At 36.7% G+C, this 19,773-nt stretch overlaps 1 protein-coding gene across 4 annotated transcripts in view; it reads left to right on the top strand.

The window, feature by feature from the left end:
• Window positions 1-19,773, top strand: part of smg7 (SMG7 nonsense mediated mRNA decay factor) — a 119,335-nt gene that overhangs the window by 23,453 nt on the left and 76,109 nt on the right. For 3 of the 4 annotated variants that reach the window (XM_059984476.1, XM_059984477.1, XM_059984475.1), the window contains exons 2-6: window positions 3,887-3,918; window positions 6,791-6,908; window positions 14,727-14,859; window positions 15,012-15,183; window positions 16,193-16,264. In XM_059984476.1, coding sequence (XP_059840459.1) covers window positions 3,887-3,918; window positions 6,791-6,908; window positions 14,727-14,859; window positions 15,012-15,183; window positions 16,193-16,264 — 527 coding nt within the window. The remainder of the gene's footprint in view (window positions 1-3,886; window positions 3,919-6,790; window positions 6,909-14,726; window positions 14,860-15,011; window positions 15,184-16,192; window positions 16,265-19,773) is intronic. The other variant, XM_059984478.1, reaches the window with a different exon arrangement.

Below are 19,773 nucleotides of genomic sequence, written 5' to 3'. Positions count from 1 at the left end.
TTTAGAATTTGCATGAAGATCCGATCACATTTTAGGTCATATTTATACAGAAATAGAGAAAATTCTACAGGTTTCACAAACTTCCTAGTGTCACAATAGAAAATGTGCAAATGCCTTTGAGAAAAGATTTATAAGAATAGTTTCTGTGATGATAGGCTACAGTGGCAAGAATAGATGAAAGGGGCTGGGACTTCTTTTTAAAGAGAAGACTAATGAGATATAGAAGTATGTAAAATAATGAGAAGACCGGACAGGTTTGCTATTGGGATACTGTTGGTATCGATGGAGAAGTTGACGACTAGTGATCGCAGCTGTAAAATAACCTGAGCAATAAGTGAAAAGTTTGTGCAAAATGTGATTGGAGCTTGTAAAGCTGTGCCAGCAGATCTGGTCTGGTCAAATTAAGAGGGAATTGAATAAGGCTTCTTTGTAGGGATTGGCATTTGGAATCAGTGGTGTAATGGCATTAAAGCGATGGCCATATAGTTGTCTCTTGTGCTGTAAGCATTCTATAATTCTGTATTCAGTTCCTGAAACAATTCATTTCATGCCATGTTTAATATCATTAAAGTAAAATTTCAGTGACAGCTGTATAAATGCCCTGACAATATTGAAGCCAACAGCACTCATTATTGAAGTGTACCTGACAGACCATTTAGAATGCAATACTTTGGCTTGTTCAGAGATGTCCACAGCATGGTGGTGATGTTCTGGTTTTACTGAGTCATGACCAGTTCTTAACTCATGAAAAAAAAACCAAGACCACTTACTTGACAAGTGCAGTGAAATATGAGGGAAAAAGTACAATTCAGGCTGGTACTTGTGACACAATTTCTATATCAGACATGAAATATTTGGTTAGTGAGGGATTAGTTTAAAGATAAGTTGGTGCAGATTTAGTGAACTGAAGGGCCGATTTTGTGTTGTATCTCTAAGTCTATTATCATTTTTGGGTTAAAGGAGGAAATCTTGGTTTAAAATTGTGTACACTGTTGATTCTTCACACTCTGATTTTACAGTCAGGGAAGCAAGCCATTGTGCATATTTTGAAGTGAACTAAAATTGTACTTTGTGAAAGTAATGTGAATCAACAGTCTTCATTCATCACATTACCATTTTGATGGTCCTGGATTTTTTTTTCTGTGTATCACTGGATCTGTGTGTGGTTGGGTGAGGGAGGGTAAAGTTCCCACTAAACTGTTGCTGCTTGACTACTCCCAAGTCTGTGTGGTCAGCAGTGGAAGCAAGCTTTCCTCTCACCCAATTGACTGTTAAAGAAGGGAAAACATTTTATGATAAAGGAAAGCTGTAAATGCAAACACTGATCTAATAGAAATCCTTCAATTGGTGTTCTTTTCCTTAGTAATGAATTTGAGCAATTTAGGGTGTAGCAACTGTTTGAGGAAATCTCTGCCATTTGGCATTGAACTAACTATTGAGTTTTGATGTGAATTGTTTGTGTTACTTCACAGTTTTGGGGTCTGGAGTCTCATATAGTTTGTAAATGCCTACCTGAATGCAGGGGATATGAGGTGACTCACTTCCTTTGTTGACACTGCATCTACTGGAATACCTGACCCAATCACAGTTAGGTCAGAAAAACTGAACCCATTGGCCACCATCACTGCAGTTGAAACCAAAACTGGTAATGCAATAACTGCTTGTCTCCTTCATTCCTCTCTCATTTAACCAGAGCATCTGGGGTTTGCAGAAAGTTGAGAAGTTTGAGTATTAGTTACCCAAGCTGATGACCTTGAATATTATTTTATTACTAAACAATCTTTTATTCATAAACCCCATCTCATTTTGGACCTATTCCAATAATAGAGGTGATGTAGCACAAACTTGGATTTAAACATTTTTACTAAAGTCTACTCACGACTTTACTTAAATTCAATCCAGCCTTCTTAGAGGCTACCTATAAGCAACTTGTATTTTTTTTTCCTGGAGATTTCATTAGCTCCAGTTTGAATTTCCTTATTAGTATGGTGAGAGGCAAGTGTCATCCATAATGTAAATGCAAATGCTGTGGAATCTGGAAATTGGAAAAAAAACTAGAAATTAGACATTTAGGATAAAACTAAAGAGGATTTTTTTACAGTTGTAAATCCTTTACATTGGAGGGATGCAAGTGTTCAGTCATTGACTCTATTCAAGACCTAGACTGATTGATAGATACTGGGATATTAAGGGAATCAAAGAATACAGATATGGTGTAGAGAGTTGAACTTGAGAGACATGATTAGCTGGGATATTATTGAATGGTAGAGCAGATTGTTTTATCATCTTAAAGGCGAATTATTCCCGGCCACAGTAGGTTGAAGCCATTGTAACTGCAAACATTTTACCTGGATGCAAGTGTGACAATTATCAAATTAAATCTGTTTTGTTATGTAGGCATTCACTGGATCTGAAACTACCCAGAAGTTTTGTTTTTGATTTTTAAAAAAATACATTTATTTGTTTTTTTTTATAAATGTTTTTGGGATTGCAGGTAATATAACCATCTCACAGCTTCAGTAACTCACGTTCAATTCTGACTGAGTGATGTCTCTGTGGAGTTTGTATATTTCCCTGTGACCATATAGATTTCCCTGGATGTTGTGGTTTCCTCCCAGAACCAAAAAAACATTTCAGTTAATTGACTACTGTGAATCATCTCTAATGGAGGAATTTTGGTGGGAAAATCAGATGGCAGAGATGTATGAATGAATAATATAGGGAAATTGGGAGGTAAAGTAGAAATAGGATTGATCTTGGAGTCATGTGGCCTATGTTTTTGGGGAAATATCAAAAATAGACTCATTTTTCAAACTGATAAAAATGTAGATATATGCTGACAAAATGATAGAGAAGAAAGATTCCTTCCCAGAAATATTAATTTACATCAGAAATTAGACTTTGTTAAAAACAATGCTAGGAATGCTTTGATTTTACTGTCCAGTGTGAATGTATGCCATCTGTTGATAATGCTGTGGCTACCTGTGAGAGGGTGGCATTAGGCTGCTGGAGCATACAGTATGTCCACTGGCCACTAGGATGTGGGGTCTTGGCTGCATTGTCATCAGTAATTATAGACAATTGGTAGGAACTGCACCACCTCAATCCTACAGCCTTGTCACCTCATGTTAGATGGAACAGAAGCTCCTATCTATTTTAGCATTGATTCCATCAACACCATTGTGGGAATGCTTTCTGAACACTAAATAAGACATCAGTGTACTTGTAGAGAGCTAGATATTTTGGGATTGGTGTTGTCAGTGCTCAAGCACTGCACCATCTAAGGTTGCAGTTTACCTGTTGCACCATTTGGACAAATTTCAGTTTTGTAATATGCAATAAATAAAATAGGAATTTAGCTGGGCTAGACTTCTGCTAGAGTGACTATATGATGCAGAGAACAGGATATAATAATGTTAGGATGCAATTGGATCCTATTGGATGCCTATTGGATCTTCACTTTAATGACTGATGATGTGAGCCAAATTGGGTGGATGTTGGGAGGTTGCCATAGAATCCACTTGACTGAACATGATTCTTCTGTCTGTTTGCATATATGTAAAATCACTTGCACCCCTGCTTGGCTGTACAAATGGATTGCCATGCTGATCTTTGAGGAGACCTGTAGACCTTTCTCACCCTAGCTGTTCTTTCTCTCTTAAAATACCTGTCGAATCTCTTGGGATTTTGCTTGACTTTGCTTGATATCCTCTTTTTGGCTAACTGGCTTGTGACTCAGTTTGATGGGAAAAGTGTTCTTTTGGGTGTGAATGGCAATGGAAATAATGTTATACAATTATTGAGCGGAAGATTTTAAAATGTCTGTTCCTATTTTGATGGATGGGATTGACATTTCTGTTTTTATATTTTTTTCTTTTGTCTGCAGGCAAGCAGAGGCCCTTAAGGCTGACATGACAGGTACGATAACATTGTTTTTCTTAAATTTATACTGTTTTTGAAAATGTAATGTCCGGATTTTGAGGACTGTGAAGAATAATTTACTCAACCCAATTCCTGTCATGGTAACAAAATAAGACATCCTTATGACAGTGTTAAGCTACCTGCTTATTTTTTTTCCCCACAGATAACTTCATTAAATTCTAAATTTGGATTTTGCTAATTTTAGTGTTTGTTAGTCAGAGAATTTGATTTTCCAGTGTAGGAGTCTGAATCTAAAAGAATGAGGTTTAAGTTTAAAGGAAGCCTTGGAGGCTATTTTTTCACATAGAAAGGGGGTAAGTATGTAGTATGAGCTGTCGGCAGAAGTCAGATACAATTACAACATTTGGACAGGTTCATTGGTATGAAATGTTTAGAGGGGCATAGGTCACTGTAGACAAATAGAATTAGTGCAGGAAGCATGGAAGAATTGGGCTGAAGTACCTATTTGTACTGTATGTTTAGGACTCAAACTTACGGAAAAATTTAGACGTATTGCTTTGAGGAATTACTATTCAACACTCTGTACTTGAAAAATTGGACTTAAATATGGATTCTCAGTACCTCAGATGAAAATTAATGTTGGGGTTTTAAAAAGAGCTATCCCTTTCATCTTGTGCTCCTGATATTTATATTTTCTAGCCTATTATTTTTGTTGCTTTATACTTCTCGGTTTGAACTGCATAGAACAGTACCAGCCCTTTGGCCCTTGATGTTCTGATCTTTCATTTTAAGGTCAACCTAACCCTGCCCTTCCACGTAACTCTCCTTTTTATGTATGGGTAACAGTGACCTGCTTTCTAGCCTTTGTTTATTTTTACTTTACCTTCCTAGCATTGCATTTTTCTTTAAAATAGGATTTCTTTTCTGAATTAATGTTGTACGTCTGTCTGGAGGCTTTACTGGAATAGAGACTAGATACCTAGCAGAACACTTAATTGTTATGCTGAAGTATATGCTCTTCCAGTTACATTACAGAAAAATTCTTATAACAAAATAAAAATTCATGAATCTCATCAATTTTCACCTAGAGATAGTTTGTCGTGAACACCAAAACAGTGTATCTAATAAATGCATATTCACTTAATCATGATGTGCATCTTAAATAACTAAAACAGCTTGTTTCCTGTATGTTTTTTTATGGTGTTCACTATATTTAAAAATAATTGTTTACTAGAATTTGATATGCTGTTTTTTTTACTCATTTTACTTATTTATGCCGTGTGCGTTAAGACAGGACAGATGTTTATTTGCCCGTCCATAATAAATCAGCATCTTTCTCTACTCTCAAAACTGATATCATCTATACCTAATGTGATTTCCTGCAGAACCCCTAGGCAATGTTCAAGGAAAATCTGTATATGTAGATGTTTTGATCTGTTTTTTTCCCTGTGTTTATGGTTTTCATTGCCATTTGTTCAAATTTATTTTTGCCTCAGTTTTCTTCCCCCTATGTATTTTCCTCTTCCTGAGCTGTTAGCTTTCTCTCCCATCCCTTCTTTCTTTCTGTGTTATCCATTAGTTATAATAATGGGGGGTGGGGGGAAGAATTACTTGCACGGTGCCTGGAATTGCTCACCTCATTCTTTCAACAACAATGCTGACCTGGTCCTTTTGACCTATCCTGTTGGCTTTAATTTATACTCCTGTAGTGAATGAAAATGGCACCAGGATATTCAACATCACCCTGAGGAAATCCTGCTCCCAAATACTCGCAACACCCTTGACAACTGGCAAAGCAGATCCCTTTGCGAAAACTTTTGAGTTTAAAATTCTAAAATATTTTTAATTAGAGTTAATTAAAGCACATCTCTAAAATTGTAAAAGCACAGGATATTCCTTTTTTTTACATCTACAGCTGTAAAATCCCAGTGTAAATCAATTTAGTTTTGGATCTTGTGTCAGTGTTCTAGGACAGGACCTAGGTGAGATTTTATTTTTCTCTCTTCTCCTTCTCCCCCCATCCCCATATTTCTTTTTCCTCCCTGTGGAAATTTTACCTAGATGCAGCTCTGCTGCTGCACTCTACTTGGAGCCCAGTGACAGAGAGAACTGTCCAATAGTTTTTCAATCCATGTATGTAAGTCTTGGATTTCCATTTAAATAGGTAACTGCTGAGCCAATATTTTAGTGACATGCCTCCTGATTTCTGCTCAGTTACTTTGTGATAGAGTATGAAGCATCATCTTCCCATTGAGCAAAGTAGTTGGCTGCATATATGTCCTTACCACTAGAATGTACAGCTTCTGTACTTTCACAGTATTTGGTAGCACTAAAAAATAATACTTTCATATCAAGCAGTAGTAAACCAAGGCAACTGGACTTGCTGAGTTGTCTAGACATTTTGCCACTCATTCGAGTGGCTTCTTCAGTTCTGATCTACGGTGGGTAGTTTTCCAGTGGGTAGCTCTGACTAGGCACCATGGATTAGACTGAAGAAGCCTCTCGGATGAGTGGCGTAATGTCTTCTAGACAACACAGCAAGTCCAGTTGCCTTTATTTGCTAATGCTAGATATATAATTACCTGGATGACTGAGAACCTTCATAGACATACTGCTTCCTTCATTTTTCCAGTCAGTTAATGTATAGGTTTTCGTTTGAGTGGCTTTACTTTGCATATGTAATACGTCTTTAATTGGTTTAGGCTCCTGTAACTCTTATTTGCAGATAATGTCAATTGTCAGTGCATGTATTCATTTGTATGTGTATTTTTTTAAAGTGACTTGACAAACTTTTTCAAATAATATGTTTATAATTTGATTAAAGTGAAAAGTTACAGCATGCATGTGCTACAAAGCTAAGAGTATCTTTTGAAAGCCATATGCCATGATGTACCATTTTCCTAAACAGATTCAAAGTTGGGTCCGGCTGAAGTCTGGACTTCCAGGCAAGCACTGCAGGACCTCTATCAGAAGATGCTGGTCACAGATTTGGAATATGCATTAGATAAGAAGGTAGAGCAGGACCTGTAAGTATGCAATAGAAACCAATTTAAGTTATAGAAATGAATTTGTGCCTTTGTTCCAATTCCAATTTTCTCTTCAACTGCATGTAAGAATTGGACTTCTCAAAGTAAATGAAAGAAAATTGAATGTAATGCATAACTTTTTTAAAGGATTTTTCTTTGAATTCTCTTCAATTCACTAAGGTCTGGACCAGCTGCAACTTCTTTTCCTAATAATAACTGCTTACATTACATTTGTTTGCTCTAATCACTGGTAAAAGAAAGTAATGAGTTTGCCAAGACAATAGGCACATTTATTTTCTGCTGGTACATTTGGCAAATGGTAAAATATAGCAGATGTTGAGTTATTTCCACTTGTTGGAGAATCTTAAATGAGGAATGGCTGTGGTGTGGGGAGCTACAGAAGTGGTGAATGTAGCTAAGTCCATCATAGGAAAAGCCCTGCCTTCCATTGAGCATAGCTACAAGCAGTACTGCCACAAGAAAGCAGAATTCATCATCAAGGACCCCCACCATTCTGGCCATGCTCTCCTCTCGCTGCTGTCATCTGGAAGGAGATGCAGGAGATTTAGATCCCACGCCACCAGATACAGGGACAGATTTAACCTTCAACCATCTGGCTTCTGAACTAGCATGAATAACTTTACTCATCTCAACTCTGTGAATTGATTCTACATCTCATCTCCTCACTGTTATTTATTGATTGATTTGTTTTTGCACATTGGTTGTTTGTCATTCTTCATAGATTTTCATTGATCCTATTGTATTTCTTTGTTCCACTGTGAATGCATGCAAGAATCTGAATCTCAAGGTAGCATATGGTGACATATTAAATTGAATTGACATTATTACTTGCATCCTTCACATACATGAGTAAAAATCTTTAGGTTATGTCTCCATCTAAATATGTAATGTGCAATTTATAGTAACTGACAGGATAGTCAGCATAACACAGAAAGTTTGGTGGCTTGGTTGTAGAAGTTGTCCCAGAGCCTGTTGGTCCTGACTTTTATCATTTCCTGGATGGTAGCAGCTGGTTGGGCTGACTTGAGTCTTCAATGATCCTTTGGGCCCTTTTTATACATCTGTCTTTGTAAATGTCCTGAATAGTGGGAGTTCACATCTACCGAAGAGCTGGGCTATCCACACCACTCTCTGCAGAGTCCTGTGATTGAGGGAAGTACAGTTCCCATACCAGGCAGTGATGCAGCCAGCCAGGATGCTCTCAATTGTGCCCCTATAGAAAGTTCTTAAGGTTTGGGGGCCACACCAAACTTCTTCAACCGTCTGAGGTGTAAGAGGCACTGTGGTGCCTTTTTCACCACAGCTGGTATGTATAGACCACGTGAGATCCTGGGCAATGTTATGCCAAGGAACTTAAAGCTCAGCCCCAGATACCTTGATATCAATAGGGGATAGCCTGTCTCCATTCCTCCTGTAGCCCACAACCAGCTCCTTTGTTTTTGCAACATTGAGGGAGAGGTTGTTTTCTTGACACCACTCTGATAGGGTGATGAATTATTCTGCAAGCTGCCCCATTATTATTTGAGTTTAGGCCAATCAGTGTAGTGTCATCAGCAAATTTAATTAGCAGATTGGAGCTGTGGGTGGTGACACTGACATGGGTATACAAAGAGTAAAGGAGGGAGCTTAGTACACAGCCCTGAGGGGCACTTGTGTTGAGGATCAGAGGGGCAGAGGTGAGGAGCCCGCTCTTACCACCTGCTGGCGATCTGACAGGAAGTCCGTGATCCAGCTACACAAGACTGTATGTGCTTTGATAGTAAATTTACTTTGAGCTTTAAACTTTGAACACAGCTACAAGATAAAACTGAGGGGTTTTGTACCAGCAGAAATGGTAAATCTTTGGAACTCTGAATCTTGGAGGATTTGGCTGCTAGATCACTGAAGGTACTTAATTGGTTATGGCTGTCCATCGTGTTCAATGATGACAGGAAATCTGTGTTGGAGAGTTTTTAAAGTGGAAAAGTCATTGCACTGTGGTAGTTCAATTCTCTCAATCTCAGTAGTTCAGGTCTAGTGATAAATTGGTGGAAAGACTTAAAATTGAGGGCTATATGGAACTCACATAGAAGTTGTATTGCCTGGGGCAGATCAGCCATGAGCACTGCTCAAATTATGTTTTTCAAAGACTTTTGTCTCTGTGGGGTTCTATAGGAAGATATAGGCAGAAAAAAATCATGTCTTTTCATGCATTTTATCACCTTACTTTGCATTGCAGGTGAGAGTTTTTAACTTGGATGTAAAGAATTACATGAATGATTAGCTTGCCTTTGCTCATTTATATATAAGCTTAAAGGGCAGAACTCACACTTACTTTCAGTAACCCTGGACTGAGAATTTGCAGCCAGCATTTAAAATACACAAAGTAAGCAGATCAGTTTTAAATGAGAATTTCAATTCATTAGTCAACAAAGTATGAAGAGAATGTCCTGAAAATAAAAGTGATTTGCCTAAGTCACTGTGAGTGTTGCTACTGATTTTTAGGTGCCTAGCTATATATCAACAAACCAAATATTTTAGTAAGAACAAATTAATACAGTTTTGTGTTAATAATTATCAAAGCTCTAATGTTAAACTAAACCATTTTCAGTAGCAAGTAGAAGCTTTCATTGCTTCTTGTTGCATTTGATGAACTCCAGAAGAAAGGAACAGCTTGCCATTTTTGATTAGGCAGCTTGCAATTTATAGAGTTCATGTAGAAGGGAAATGCAAAATCAGTTTTCAAAGAGCAATACTATGGGTCTTGTAAGTCATTTGCTCTCAACTCAGATGTTTACTTCCATGATCTTGCATTGGTAAAGTAGTTTTGATCAAGTTTTCATTTAATTATTTTTAAATCTTGGTGATGCATAGGAACTTAAATTTGTAATTCTTGCATGCACCAGAGAGAATTTTTATGAGTCCTGTTTACGTGAATCCATTTTTTTCTTCAGAAACTTTTTTTGATCTTGATTAGTCAGTCATATTCCAGCTTTCACCAGCTTTATTTTAATTTCATGTTGGATTAAATACAATTTATTTTGAGGTATGATTGCCAAAAGTATGGTTATCTGATTTGTATCAGTGACATTCATCTAGACTAAAGTCATGAGTTCGAATCCTAACACAAATTTGGAAATTTAAATTCAAATAAATAACTTTGGAATGAAAAGTAAACAGTATCAGTAAAAATTACTGTAACAAGTATTGGATTGTTGCAAGACAATCCCCTAGGAAATGAACCTAGCCTTTATACGATTGTTTTAACTGCTCTCTGAAATGGCCTCTAAATTCATTTAGCACAAGGACAATTGGGGATGTGTATCATATACCTAAATTTTTTAAGTGATGTTTTCCTCAAAAAAACCAATATGGATTGTGGGAAGTCTCAATATATTACCAGTTGTCCTGATTCAAATCATGTGAATGGTGAATTGAGTGCTGATTTGGACTATTTTTCATTTACTTTCATTGTAATAGTATTATGGAATATGGAGGCTGATCATGTATGATTAAGAAATGGTTTGCATTGTATTCCTTGACATCATGAGTAGCTGTAACTCAAGGCCATTCAGGCCTCTTCATTTCATCCCAACTGCATTCCAATAGTTATTTTCTTCCATTATTCTATGTTGGCATATTGAGAAACAATAAAGGTTCTTATAAAGGTACCAGAGAACTAGCAGGTTTGTGTTTTTTAAAAATTAGCTGAGTCTGGGGGGACGTCACGTGATGATGTAGGATCGAGACGCTGGAACCCAGCCCTCCCGTAAAAAAGTTAATAAATTAATGTTTAAGTGAAGAAAAGTTAATTAATACTTTTTTAAGGTTACTTATAAACTACTCCGGATTGTTTTAAGCTATGCCTCATAAACAGAGGACGAAGAAAACTGCTACCGCGAAGACCGCTCAAGTTGGAACAGAATCAAGGCCTACTTCTACTGAAGAACCGCGGACTCAGGTACAACACACCACCGGTGAAACAGAAAAGGAGACCGCGGCAGCATCGGCCATTTCTAAAGGAAAAGATCAACAAGAACTGCGCAAGCGTAAAGGAACGAGCATGCGCAAAAGAGAGCAACCAGAACTACAAAACCCAGCAACGACTGAAACCGACAGTGAAAGTGAGTCTGAGAGAGAGACGGACTCTCTGGAAAAATCAGAGGAAGATGGAGAAGAAGAAGAAGAAGATGAAAGTTCCTCTGAAAATACAAAAAAGACTTTGAGGCAAATAATGCATAAACTAGAAAAATTAAATGCATTAAAAGTAATTAAAAGTAACCAAAAAGTAATTAAAGAAAAAATAACAAATATGGAGGCTATGTTTGATAAAATGACAAAGAAACAGGAAAAAATGGAAAAGAAAATTACAGATTTGGACGTCAAAATGGAAGAAATGGATGGAAGAATGAAGAGGATGGAAGATGATAATGATGCTTGGACATCAGAAAGAAAACAACTCGTGGAAAAAATTGATAAGCTTGAAAATTTTAGTAGACGCAACAATATTAAAATTGTTGGACTTAAAGAAGGTACCGAAGGAGAAGACCCAATAAATTTTTTTCAAAAATGGATTCCTGAAAAATTGGAAATGGGAGAAGAAACTTTAATTGAGATTGAAAGGGTGCACAGAGCCTTAAGACCAAGATCTCAAGATGATCAAAATCCGCGATCAATTTTGATAAGATGTTTAAGATACCAGGATAAAGAAAAGATTTTGAGGGCGGCTGCCCAGGGTGCTAAAAGAAGAAAAGGTCCGTTGATGATAGCAGAGAAACCAGTTCTTTTTTATCCTGATATAAGTTATAACCTTTTGAAGAGAAAGAAAGAATTTAATCCAGCTAAAAATGTTCTGTGGGAAAAAGGTTATAAGTTTTTAATGCGTCACCCAGCAACACTGATAATTTTTTTGGAGGAAGGAAAAAGATTTTTTTCTGATTATCAAGATGCGGAGGTGTTTGCACAAAAACTTCCATCTCTTCGTTAATTAAACGTAGAGATTTCTAAATGTAATGGTTAAAGACGAAGACAGAGAAAGCAAATGGAACTGATGGACATTTAAGGACGATATAAGGGAGAAAAGTAAAATTTTAGAAATATTAATTGAGAATAGTATGTTTTTTTTATATATATATATATACTTTTTATGTTGCGGGGGGGCTGGGGAGCTTTGAATCGGTTACTACGGGATTCACGTGTGTAATCATGGCGATTGCCATGACCCGTACAATAGAGGGGGGTAATGTGTTTCTTTTCTTTCACAACATTAGTAGGGGGGTATTTTGTTTTTTTCTTTATTTTCTATTTTTTTTCTATTCTTTTGCCTGGATGATTGGTGGGGACACACATAGCAACATGGAGACTTCTAAAAAGATTTCCCAGGATACAATGAAAGTTGAAAGATTAGGTATTATTATAGATTGGAGTAACATAAATAAAAATAATGTCTAATTTATTGAATTTTTTAAGTTTTAATGTTAATGGGCTTAATGGACCAATAAAAAGAAAAAGAATTTTAACATATATTAAAAAAATGAAAATAGATATAGCTTTCTTACAAGAAACTCATTTAACGGATATAGAACATCAGAAATTAAAAAGAGACTGGGTTGGAAATGTTATTGCAGCTTCATTTAACTGAAAGGCAAGAGGAATTGCAATTTTGGTTAATAAAAATTTACCAATTAAAATACAAAATGTATTAATTGATTCGGCAGGAAGATATTTGATTATACATTGTCAAATTTTTTCAGAACTATGGACTCTTATGAATATTTATGCACCAAATGAAGATGATGTAAAATTTATACAGGAGGTCTTTTTGAATTTGGCTAATGCACATGATAAAATATTAATAGGTGGAGATTTTAATTTTTGTTTGGATCCAGTTTTAGATAGATCAACAAAGGCTATTACAAAGGTATAAGAGTTGATAATGATATAAAAAACTTATACAAATTAAATTATTTACCACTTTTGAAAAAAATTCAGGAAGATCTTGAAAAATGGATGGCATTACCAATAACATTAGTAGGTAGAGTAAATACTATAAAAATGAATATATTCCCTAGATTACAATATTTATTTCAATCATTACCAATACAATTACCCCAGAAGTTTTTTCAAGAGTTAAACAAATATGTGAGGAAATTCCTCTGGAAAGGTAAGATGTCAAGAATATCGTTGGAAAAATTGACATGGAAATTTGATCTAGGAGGATTACAACTTCCAAATTTTAAGAATTATTATAAAGCAAATCAACTTAGATTTATTGCATCTTTTTTTGAGAAAGATAAACCGGCATGGATTAGAATAGAATTAAATAAAATAGGAGAAAACGTACCAGAAGATTTTATATACAAATGGGAATCTAAATGGATACGGGAAAAGAAAGAATCTCCTATATTAAAACATTTGATTGATTTATGGAATAAGATAAATGTTGATGATAAGACAAAAAAATCTTTATTAGCAAAGAGATCTTTAATTCAAAATAGACTTATTCCTTTCACAATGGACAATCAACTTTTATATAATTGGATTCAAAATGGGATTAGATATATAGGGAATTGTTTTGAAGGAGGTATATTAATGTCATTTGATCAATTAAAGAATAAATATAAAATATCAAATAACACTTTATTTTGTTACTTTCAATTAAGGACTTATTTAAGAGAAAAATTAGGTCAAACAATGTTATTGCCGAAATCTAATGAAATAGAAATTTTAATTCAAAAAGGAAATATTAAAAAATTTATATCTTGTATGTATAATTTGATTCAAAGACAGGTAATTAGTCCATAAGTCAAGACAAAAATGGGAAAGTGATTTGAATATTAAAATTGAAGGAACAAATTGGTCAAGACTATGTCTTGATAGTATGACAAATACAATAAATGTTCGGTTAAGATTAGTGCAGTATAATTTTCTACATCAATTATATATTACACCACAAAAAATAAAAAAATTAAATCCAAATTTATCGGATCAGTGTTTCCGATGTAACCAGGAAATTGGTACTTTTTTACATTTGACATGGTCTTGCTCTAAAATTCAACCTTTTTGGACAAATTTAAGACTTTTACTGGAACAAATTACAGGAACACAATTTCCTCATAATCCAATATTATTTTTACTAGGTGATATTGAAGGGATAAAACCGAAACTCAAACTAAATAAGTATCAGAAAGAATTTATAAAAATTGCACTGGCAGTAGCCAAAAAAGCTATTGCAGTTACTTGGAAATCGGATACACATTTAAGTATAGACTCTTGGAAGAAAGAAATCTATGGTTGTATTCCATTAGAAAAAATTACTTATAATTTAAGAGATAAATATGAAACATTTCTGAAAATTTGGAGCCCTTATTTACAAAAGACAGGATTAAATATATAGATGCTCTGAAGATGAAACAATTGGTTATTAGGGGAAAGAAAGAAATATACATATTAAAGTTATTACCAATTCCATGGAGCATGTGGAGATCTTCCAACAACCAAGCATTCTTTTTTTCTTTCTTTTTTTTTCTATAGGGCAGTTAGGGGGGAGGGGGTAAGGGTTATATACATTGTTTTTTCATACTTTACTTTGTAACCATTTAAAAATGCAATAAAAAAAGTTTCAAAAAAAATTAGCTGAGTCTGAGATTTTTGATATTGTTTTGGCTTTGTGTACATCAATGGGTTTTGGATCCAAATAATATGCAAATGAACTTCATAAAAATGCAATCTTATTAAAAATATTTGAGGTTTTGTTTGAAGTTCTTTTTTCAAAGGATGTACTGTGACTTGCAGTAATAGTTCTGTTATTCACTGTAGCTGGAACCATGCCTTCAAAAATCAGATTACAACACTACAGGGTCAGGCCAAGAACCGAGCCAATCCTAACCGCAGTGAGGTACAGGCCAACCTTTCGCTCTTCTTAGAGGCAGCTAGTGGGTTTTACACACAGGTGAGTTCGCAAAATGTTGAAAATATTCAAATATTTAGTCCTTCATGGTAGCCTAAATTAATTTTTAAAACCAAATTTGAGTTGGTTTGTGTAACATTCTAAACAGACATCTTTTAAGTGTGATTTGGGAATGTTCTTTTGTTTCATTATAGCTGCTACAAGAGTTGTGCACAGTGTTCAATGTGGACCTCCCTTGCCGTGTTAAATCTTCACAGCTTGGAATCATCAGCAATAAACAATGCAGCACCGGTGGAATTGTGAAACCCCAACCCAGCTCTTGCTCATATATCTGCCAGCACTGCCTTGTACATCTTGGAGACATAGGTATGTCACCTAGAGAAATGTTTGTTTAAAAGTTCTTTAATAATGTTGACACTTCATGCAGACCTAACTCCATTCTAAATTTACAACCAGAAAAATCAAAATAGTATTTTTAGCACAGCGCAGTTCTCTGCCAGGCTCTGTAATTTAATGTAAAGGCAATGTTATCATCACAGTGGTGAAGTTTTGTTTCTTCTTGTGCATAATTCTGTTGTTAATTAGTTCTGTGTGATTGTGTAGATCAGTAGATAGTTACTGAGTAATAAAGTTAATGTTAGCCTGCAGTTTAAATTGAGGTAAGATGCTGTATACTAAGAATGGCCTAAGTGGTCATGCTGTTCCTTGTCTAGTCCATTTAGCCCATTCTTACATCTCATCAAGCAACTCCATACTCTGGATGCCATGTTGTCCAAGCTAGAGATGAAACTTGTCATGAGCTTTCTCTGTGTACAGCCCGGCTAGGATTTACTTTATCCTGGATTTGGATAACTGAAGTGAACAGTTTTCTTTTGTACCAGCATCCCTCTTAGGTTTCAAACTTTCTTGATTTTAGAGATTATAATTTGTACCCAATCCATTTTTTTTCTGAATAGATACTGAAGTTACATGGGGTTTTGTAGGTGTGCTAAAGAAGAGAGTGGTATTGAAACAACCAGGGAGATTAATGACATTGGAATAAATGTGTTTATCATCATGTTTGAAGAGAACCTTGTTACTGATTTCCTCTAATATTTTAAATTAAAAATAGTTCATTCTGTTTCATCAACTGGCTCACGATCTCTTCATTCTAGTGTAATTTTAATCCTTTGATTTATTTGAGTTTATCATGAAATAAACATGACAGTGAGTGTAAAACAATAACATTTCTGTGAGTGACAGGATTCCGATTTTTGAGTGGAAAGTAGTTAGATGAATGGAAAGAAAATAAGCAAGAAACTCAGTTGGGGTGAGGCATATTTGATTGAATGTTAAAGATGTCTGCCTCTGATATATCCACACCTTTACTCCACAGCTCGATACAGGAATCAGACTAGTCAGGCTGAGTCATACTACAGACATGCAGCTCAACTTGTTCCTTCAAATGGTAAGGTGCACTTCTTTTTAAATACTGATCAATAACTTGTTTATATGCTGGAACCAAAAAAGACCAGGCCAGTGAGCCTTACAACAGTGGCAGAAAACTATTGGAGAGGATCCTTGGGGATACAATTTGTTCTCATTTGGAAAAGCATGGGTTTATTAGGGATAGTCAGCATGAGAGGTGACCTCATTGAAACCTATCAAATGTTGAAAGACTACAATAGAGTGGATGTAGGGAGGATGCTTCCTATGGTGGGGGAAGTTAATACCAGAGGGCTCATTCTCAGATTAGAGGGTGTCCTTTTAGAATGGAGGTGAGGGGTTTTTTTAGCCAGAGAGTGGTGAATCTGTGGTATTCATTGATACAGGTGGCTGTGGGGGCCAAGTCATTGGGTAAATTTATGGCAGATGTTGATAGTTTCTTAATTAGTCAAAACCTGAAGGGATACATGAAGAAGGCTGGAGATTGGGGCTCAGAGGGAAAATGGATCAGCCATGATATTTTGGAGTAGACTCAATGGCCTAATTCTGCTGCTATATTTTATGGTTGTGTGGACTTTGTGTAGTGCAGGTCACAACTTAGAAATTTGATATAGTTTTTGAAGAGGTGACCAATCTGATTGAAGGTAGGACAGTAAAAGGTTTCTGTATGTACTTTAGTAGGGTATTTGACAAGGTCCCTCATGGTGGAATCCAATTAATAGATTAGATTCAAAATTGGCTTAGCCATAGAAGAGGAAATGTGCTTTTCTGACTGGAGACCTGTGACTGTGGTGTTCTGCAAGAATCTGACTTAGAACCTCTGTTTGTGAGATAGATAAATGATATCTAGATGGGTTATATATAAACAAAATATGAATTATATATAGATCTAAGTTCACAGATGAAAACAAAAATTGTCAGAGTTCCAGATAGTGAGAAAGGTTGTCAAAGCATTCACCAGGAAATAGATCAGTTGGAAATGAGGATAGAGAGAAAAGTGTATACTTAATGGCAAGATCCTGCAAAGCGTTAATGCAGAGGAATCATGGGGTTTGAGTTCATAGCTCCCTGAGAGTGCCAACACGAGTAGAAAAGTTAGAAAAGTTGCACTGCATACTTGCCTTCATTGGTTGGGATGTTGAGTATAAAACTCAAGGAAATCATGTGGCAGCTGTATAAAGTTTGTTTCAGCCACATTTAGAGTTCTGTGAACACACAAAATGCTGGAGGAGTTCAGTAAGCCAGGCAGCATCTATGGGAAAAAAAAGTACAGTTGATGTTTCGGCTGAGACCCTTCGGCAGGTACTATGTGCAGTTTCAATAACTTCATTAAAGTAAATTTGTGGGAGCTTTGGAGAGGGTACAGAAGAGGTTCACCAGGATGTTCAGACAACACACACAAAATGCTGGTGGAACACAGCAGACCAGGCAGCATCTATAAGGGGAAGTGCTGTCGACGTTTCAGGCTGAGACCCTTCGTCAGGACTAACTGAAAGGAAAGATAGTAAGAGATTTGAAAGTAGTGGGGGGAGGGGGAAACGTGAAATGATAGACCAGAGGGTGAAGCTAAAAGCTGGAAAGGTGATTGGCAAAAGCGATACAGAGCTGGAGAAGGGAAAGGATCATGGGACGGGAGGCCTCAAGAGAAAGAAAGGGGGAGGGGAGCACCAGAGGGAGATGGAGAACAGGCAGAGTGATGGGCAGAGAGAGAGGAAAAAAAACGAACAACTAAATATGTCAGGGATGGAGTAAGAAGGGGAGGAGGGTCATTAATGGAAATTAGAGAAATCAATGTTTATGCCGTCAGGTTGGAGGCTACCCAGCTAGTATATAAGGTGTTGTTCCTCCAACCTGAGTGTGGCTTCATCTTGACAGTGGAGGAGGCCATGGATAGACATATCAGAATGGGAATGGGACGTGGAATTAAAATGTGTGGCCACTGGGAGATCCTGCTTTATCTGGCGGACCGTTTGTAGGTGTTCAGCGAAACAGTCTCCCAGTCTGCGTCGGGTCTCACCAATATATAAAAGGCCACACTGGGAGCACCGGATGCAGTATACCACACCAGCCGACTCACAGGTGAAGTGTCGCCTCACCTGGAAGGACTGTCTGGGGCCCTGAATGGTGGTGAGGGAGGAAGTGTAAGGACAGGTGTAGCACTTGTTCAGCTTATAAGGATAAGTGCCAGGAGGGAGATCGGTGGGAAGGGATGGTGGGGACGAGTGGACAAGGGAGTCGCGTAGAGAGCGATCCCTGCGGAAAGCAGGCAGGGGGAGGTAAAGATGTGCTTAGACAACACCAGGGTGTTGTCTAGATAGAAGGTATCAGTTGTTAGGAGAGGTTGGACAAACCTCTTATAGTTTCTAACCAGATGACATGAACATAAATTCCTCTAACTTCTTGTAATCATTCCCCTCTTCTGTATTTTTCCCTTGATGCCCCTTCACCCTATTCCTTTCTCCCTCCCCATTCTCTCCTGCCTACCCACACATTCCTCCCATGGTTTCTCTCTTATTTCATGGTCTGCCATTCTCTCTTATCAGATCCCACCACATTGAGCCTTTTTTCACTTCCACCTGGTAGCTTAGTGTTAAATGCTTGGAGTATGCTGTCAGTGGAAGTTATGAAAGTGGGCATGTTAGCAATATTTAAGAGACATAGAAGGGCACACATATGGGTAGGGAATGGAGGAATATCACATGTACAGGCTGATGGGATTAGTGTAGATTGGCATCATAGGCTGAAGGGCCTGTTGGTCTATTCAGTAGTCATGATGGAGATTATCAATAGGGGAGAACGACAGAGCTGTCTTGTGGACATATGCATTGGATTTAAGGAGTTGCTGTAGCAATTTAGTTCAACATATATTTACTACTAATTTAGTGTTCCAGTTCAAGTTTGTTGCCCACTGTGTGTCTACAAATGCAGTAATTCTTGGATTAAGATCTGGCCATTTTCTTGCACCTCTTTGTCGTTAGCTGTCTGAGGAGTGGAACTTTTTGACACCATCTATGATGCAGCATCTTGCTTGGGCTCTGGGTAGACATCAGTGATTAAGACAATCAAAAGATCTTGGCTTTTCCAATCTCACTATTAGTTTTAATTGTTTATTATCTATATTGTAATCTTCATGTTACAGTGCTTTTACCATGCCTATACTTTGAGTGATCCATTTTCAGCCATCGATTAATTGGATATGTACTGTATGCATTGTTATAATTTGTGCAACTAGGGTTACTTCCCAGATCCAGGCATTACCTATAATAAGTAACACACTCAAAATGCTGGAGGAACTCAGCAGGCAGGCATTTTTGTGTGTTGCTTAGATTTCTAGCATCTGCAGATTTTCTTATTTGTTACTGGATTATCTATATAAAGCAGAGAGGAATTATCTGATTAGAAGAGACAAGACAATGACACGTTAGTGTACTCTCGGTGAATGGTTTGGAATCAAGTTTATTTCCTTGGCAGGTTTTTGTTTATGAATGAAAAAGCCAATACTTGTGTAGGCTAATCAGTCACAATCAGACT

The sequence above is a fragment of the Hypanus sabinus genome, chromosome 11 (assembly GCF_030144855.1).
Source record: "Hypanus sabinus isolate sHypSab1 chromosome 11, sHypSab1.hap1, whole genome shotgun sequence".
NCBI lineage: Eukaryota > Metazoa > Chordata > Chondrichthyes > Myliobatiformes > Dasyatidae > Hypanus > Hypanus sabinus.
This window is presented reverse-complemented; position numbering and strand designations above follow the sequence as displayed.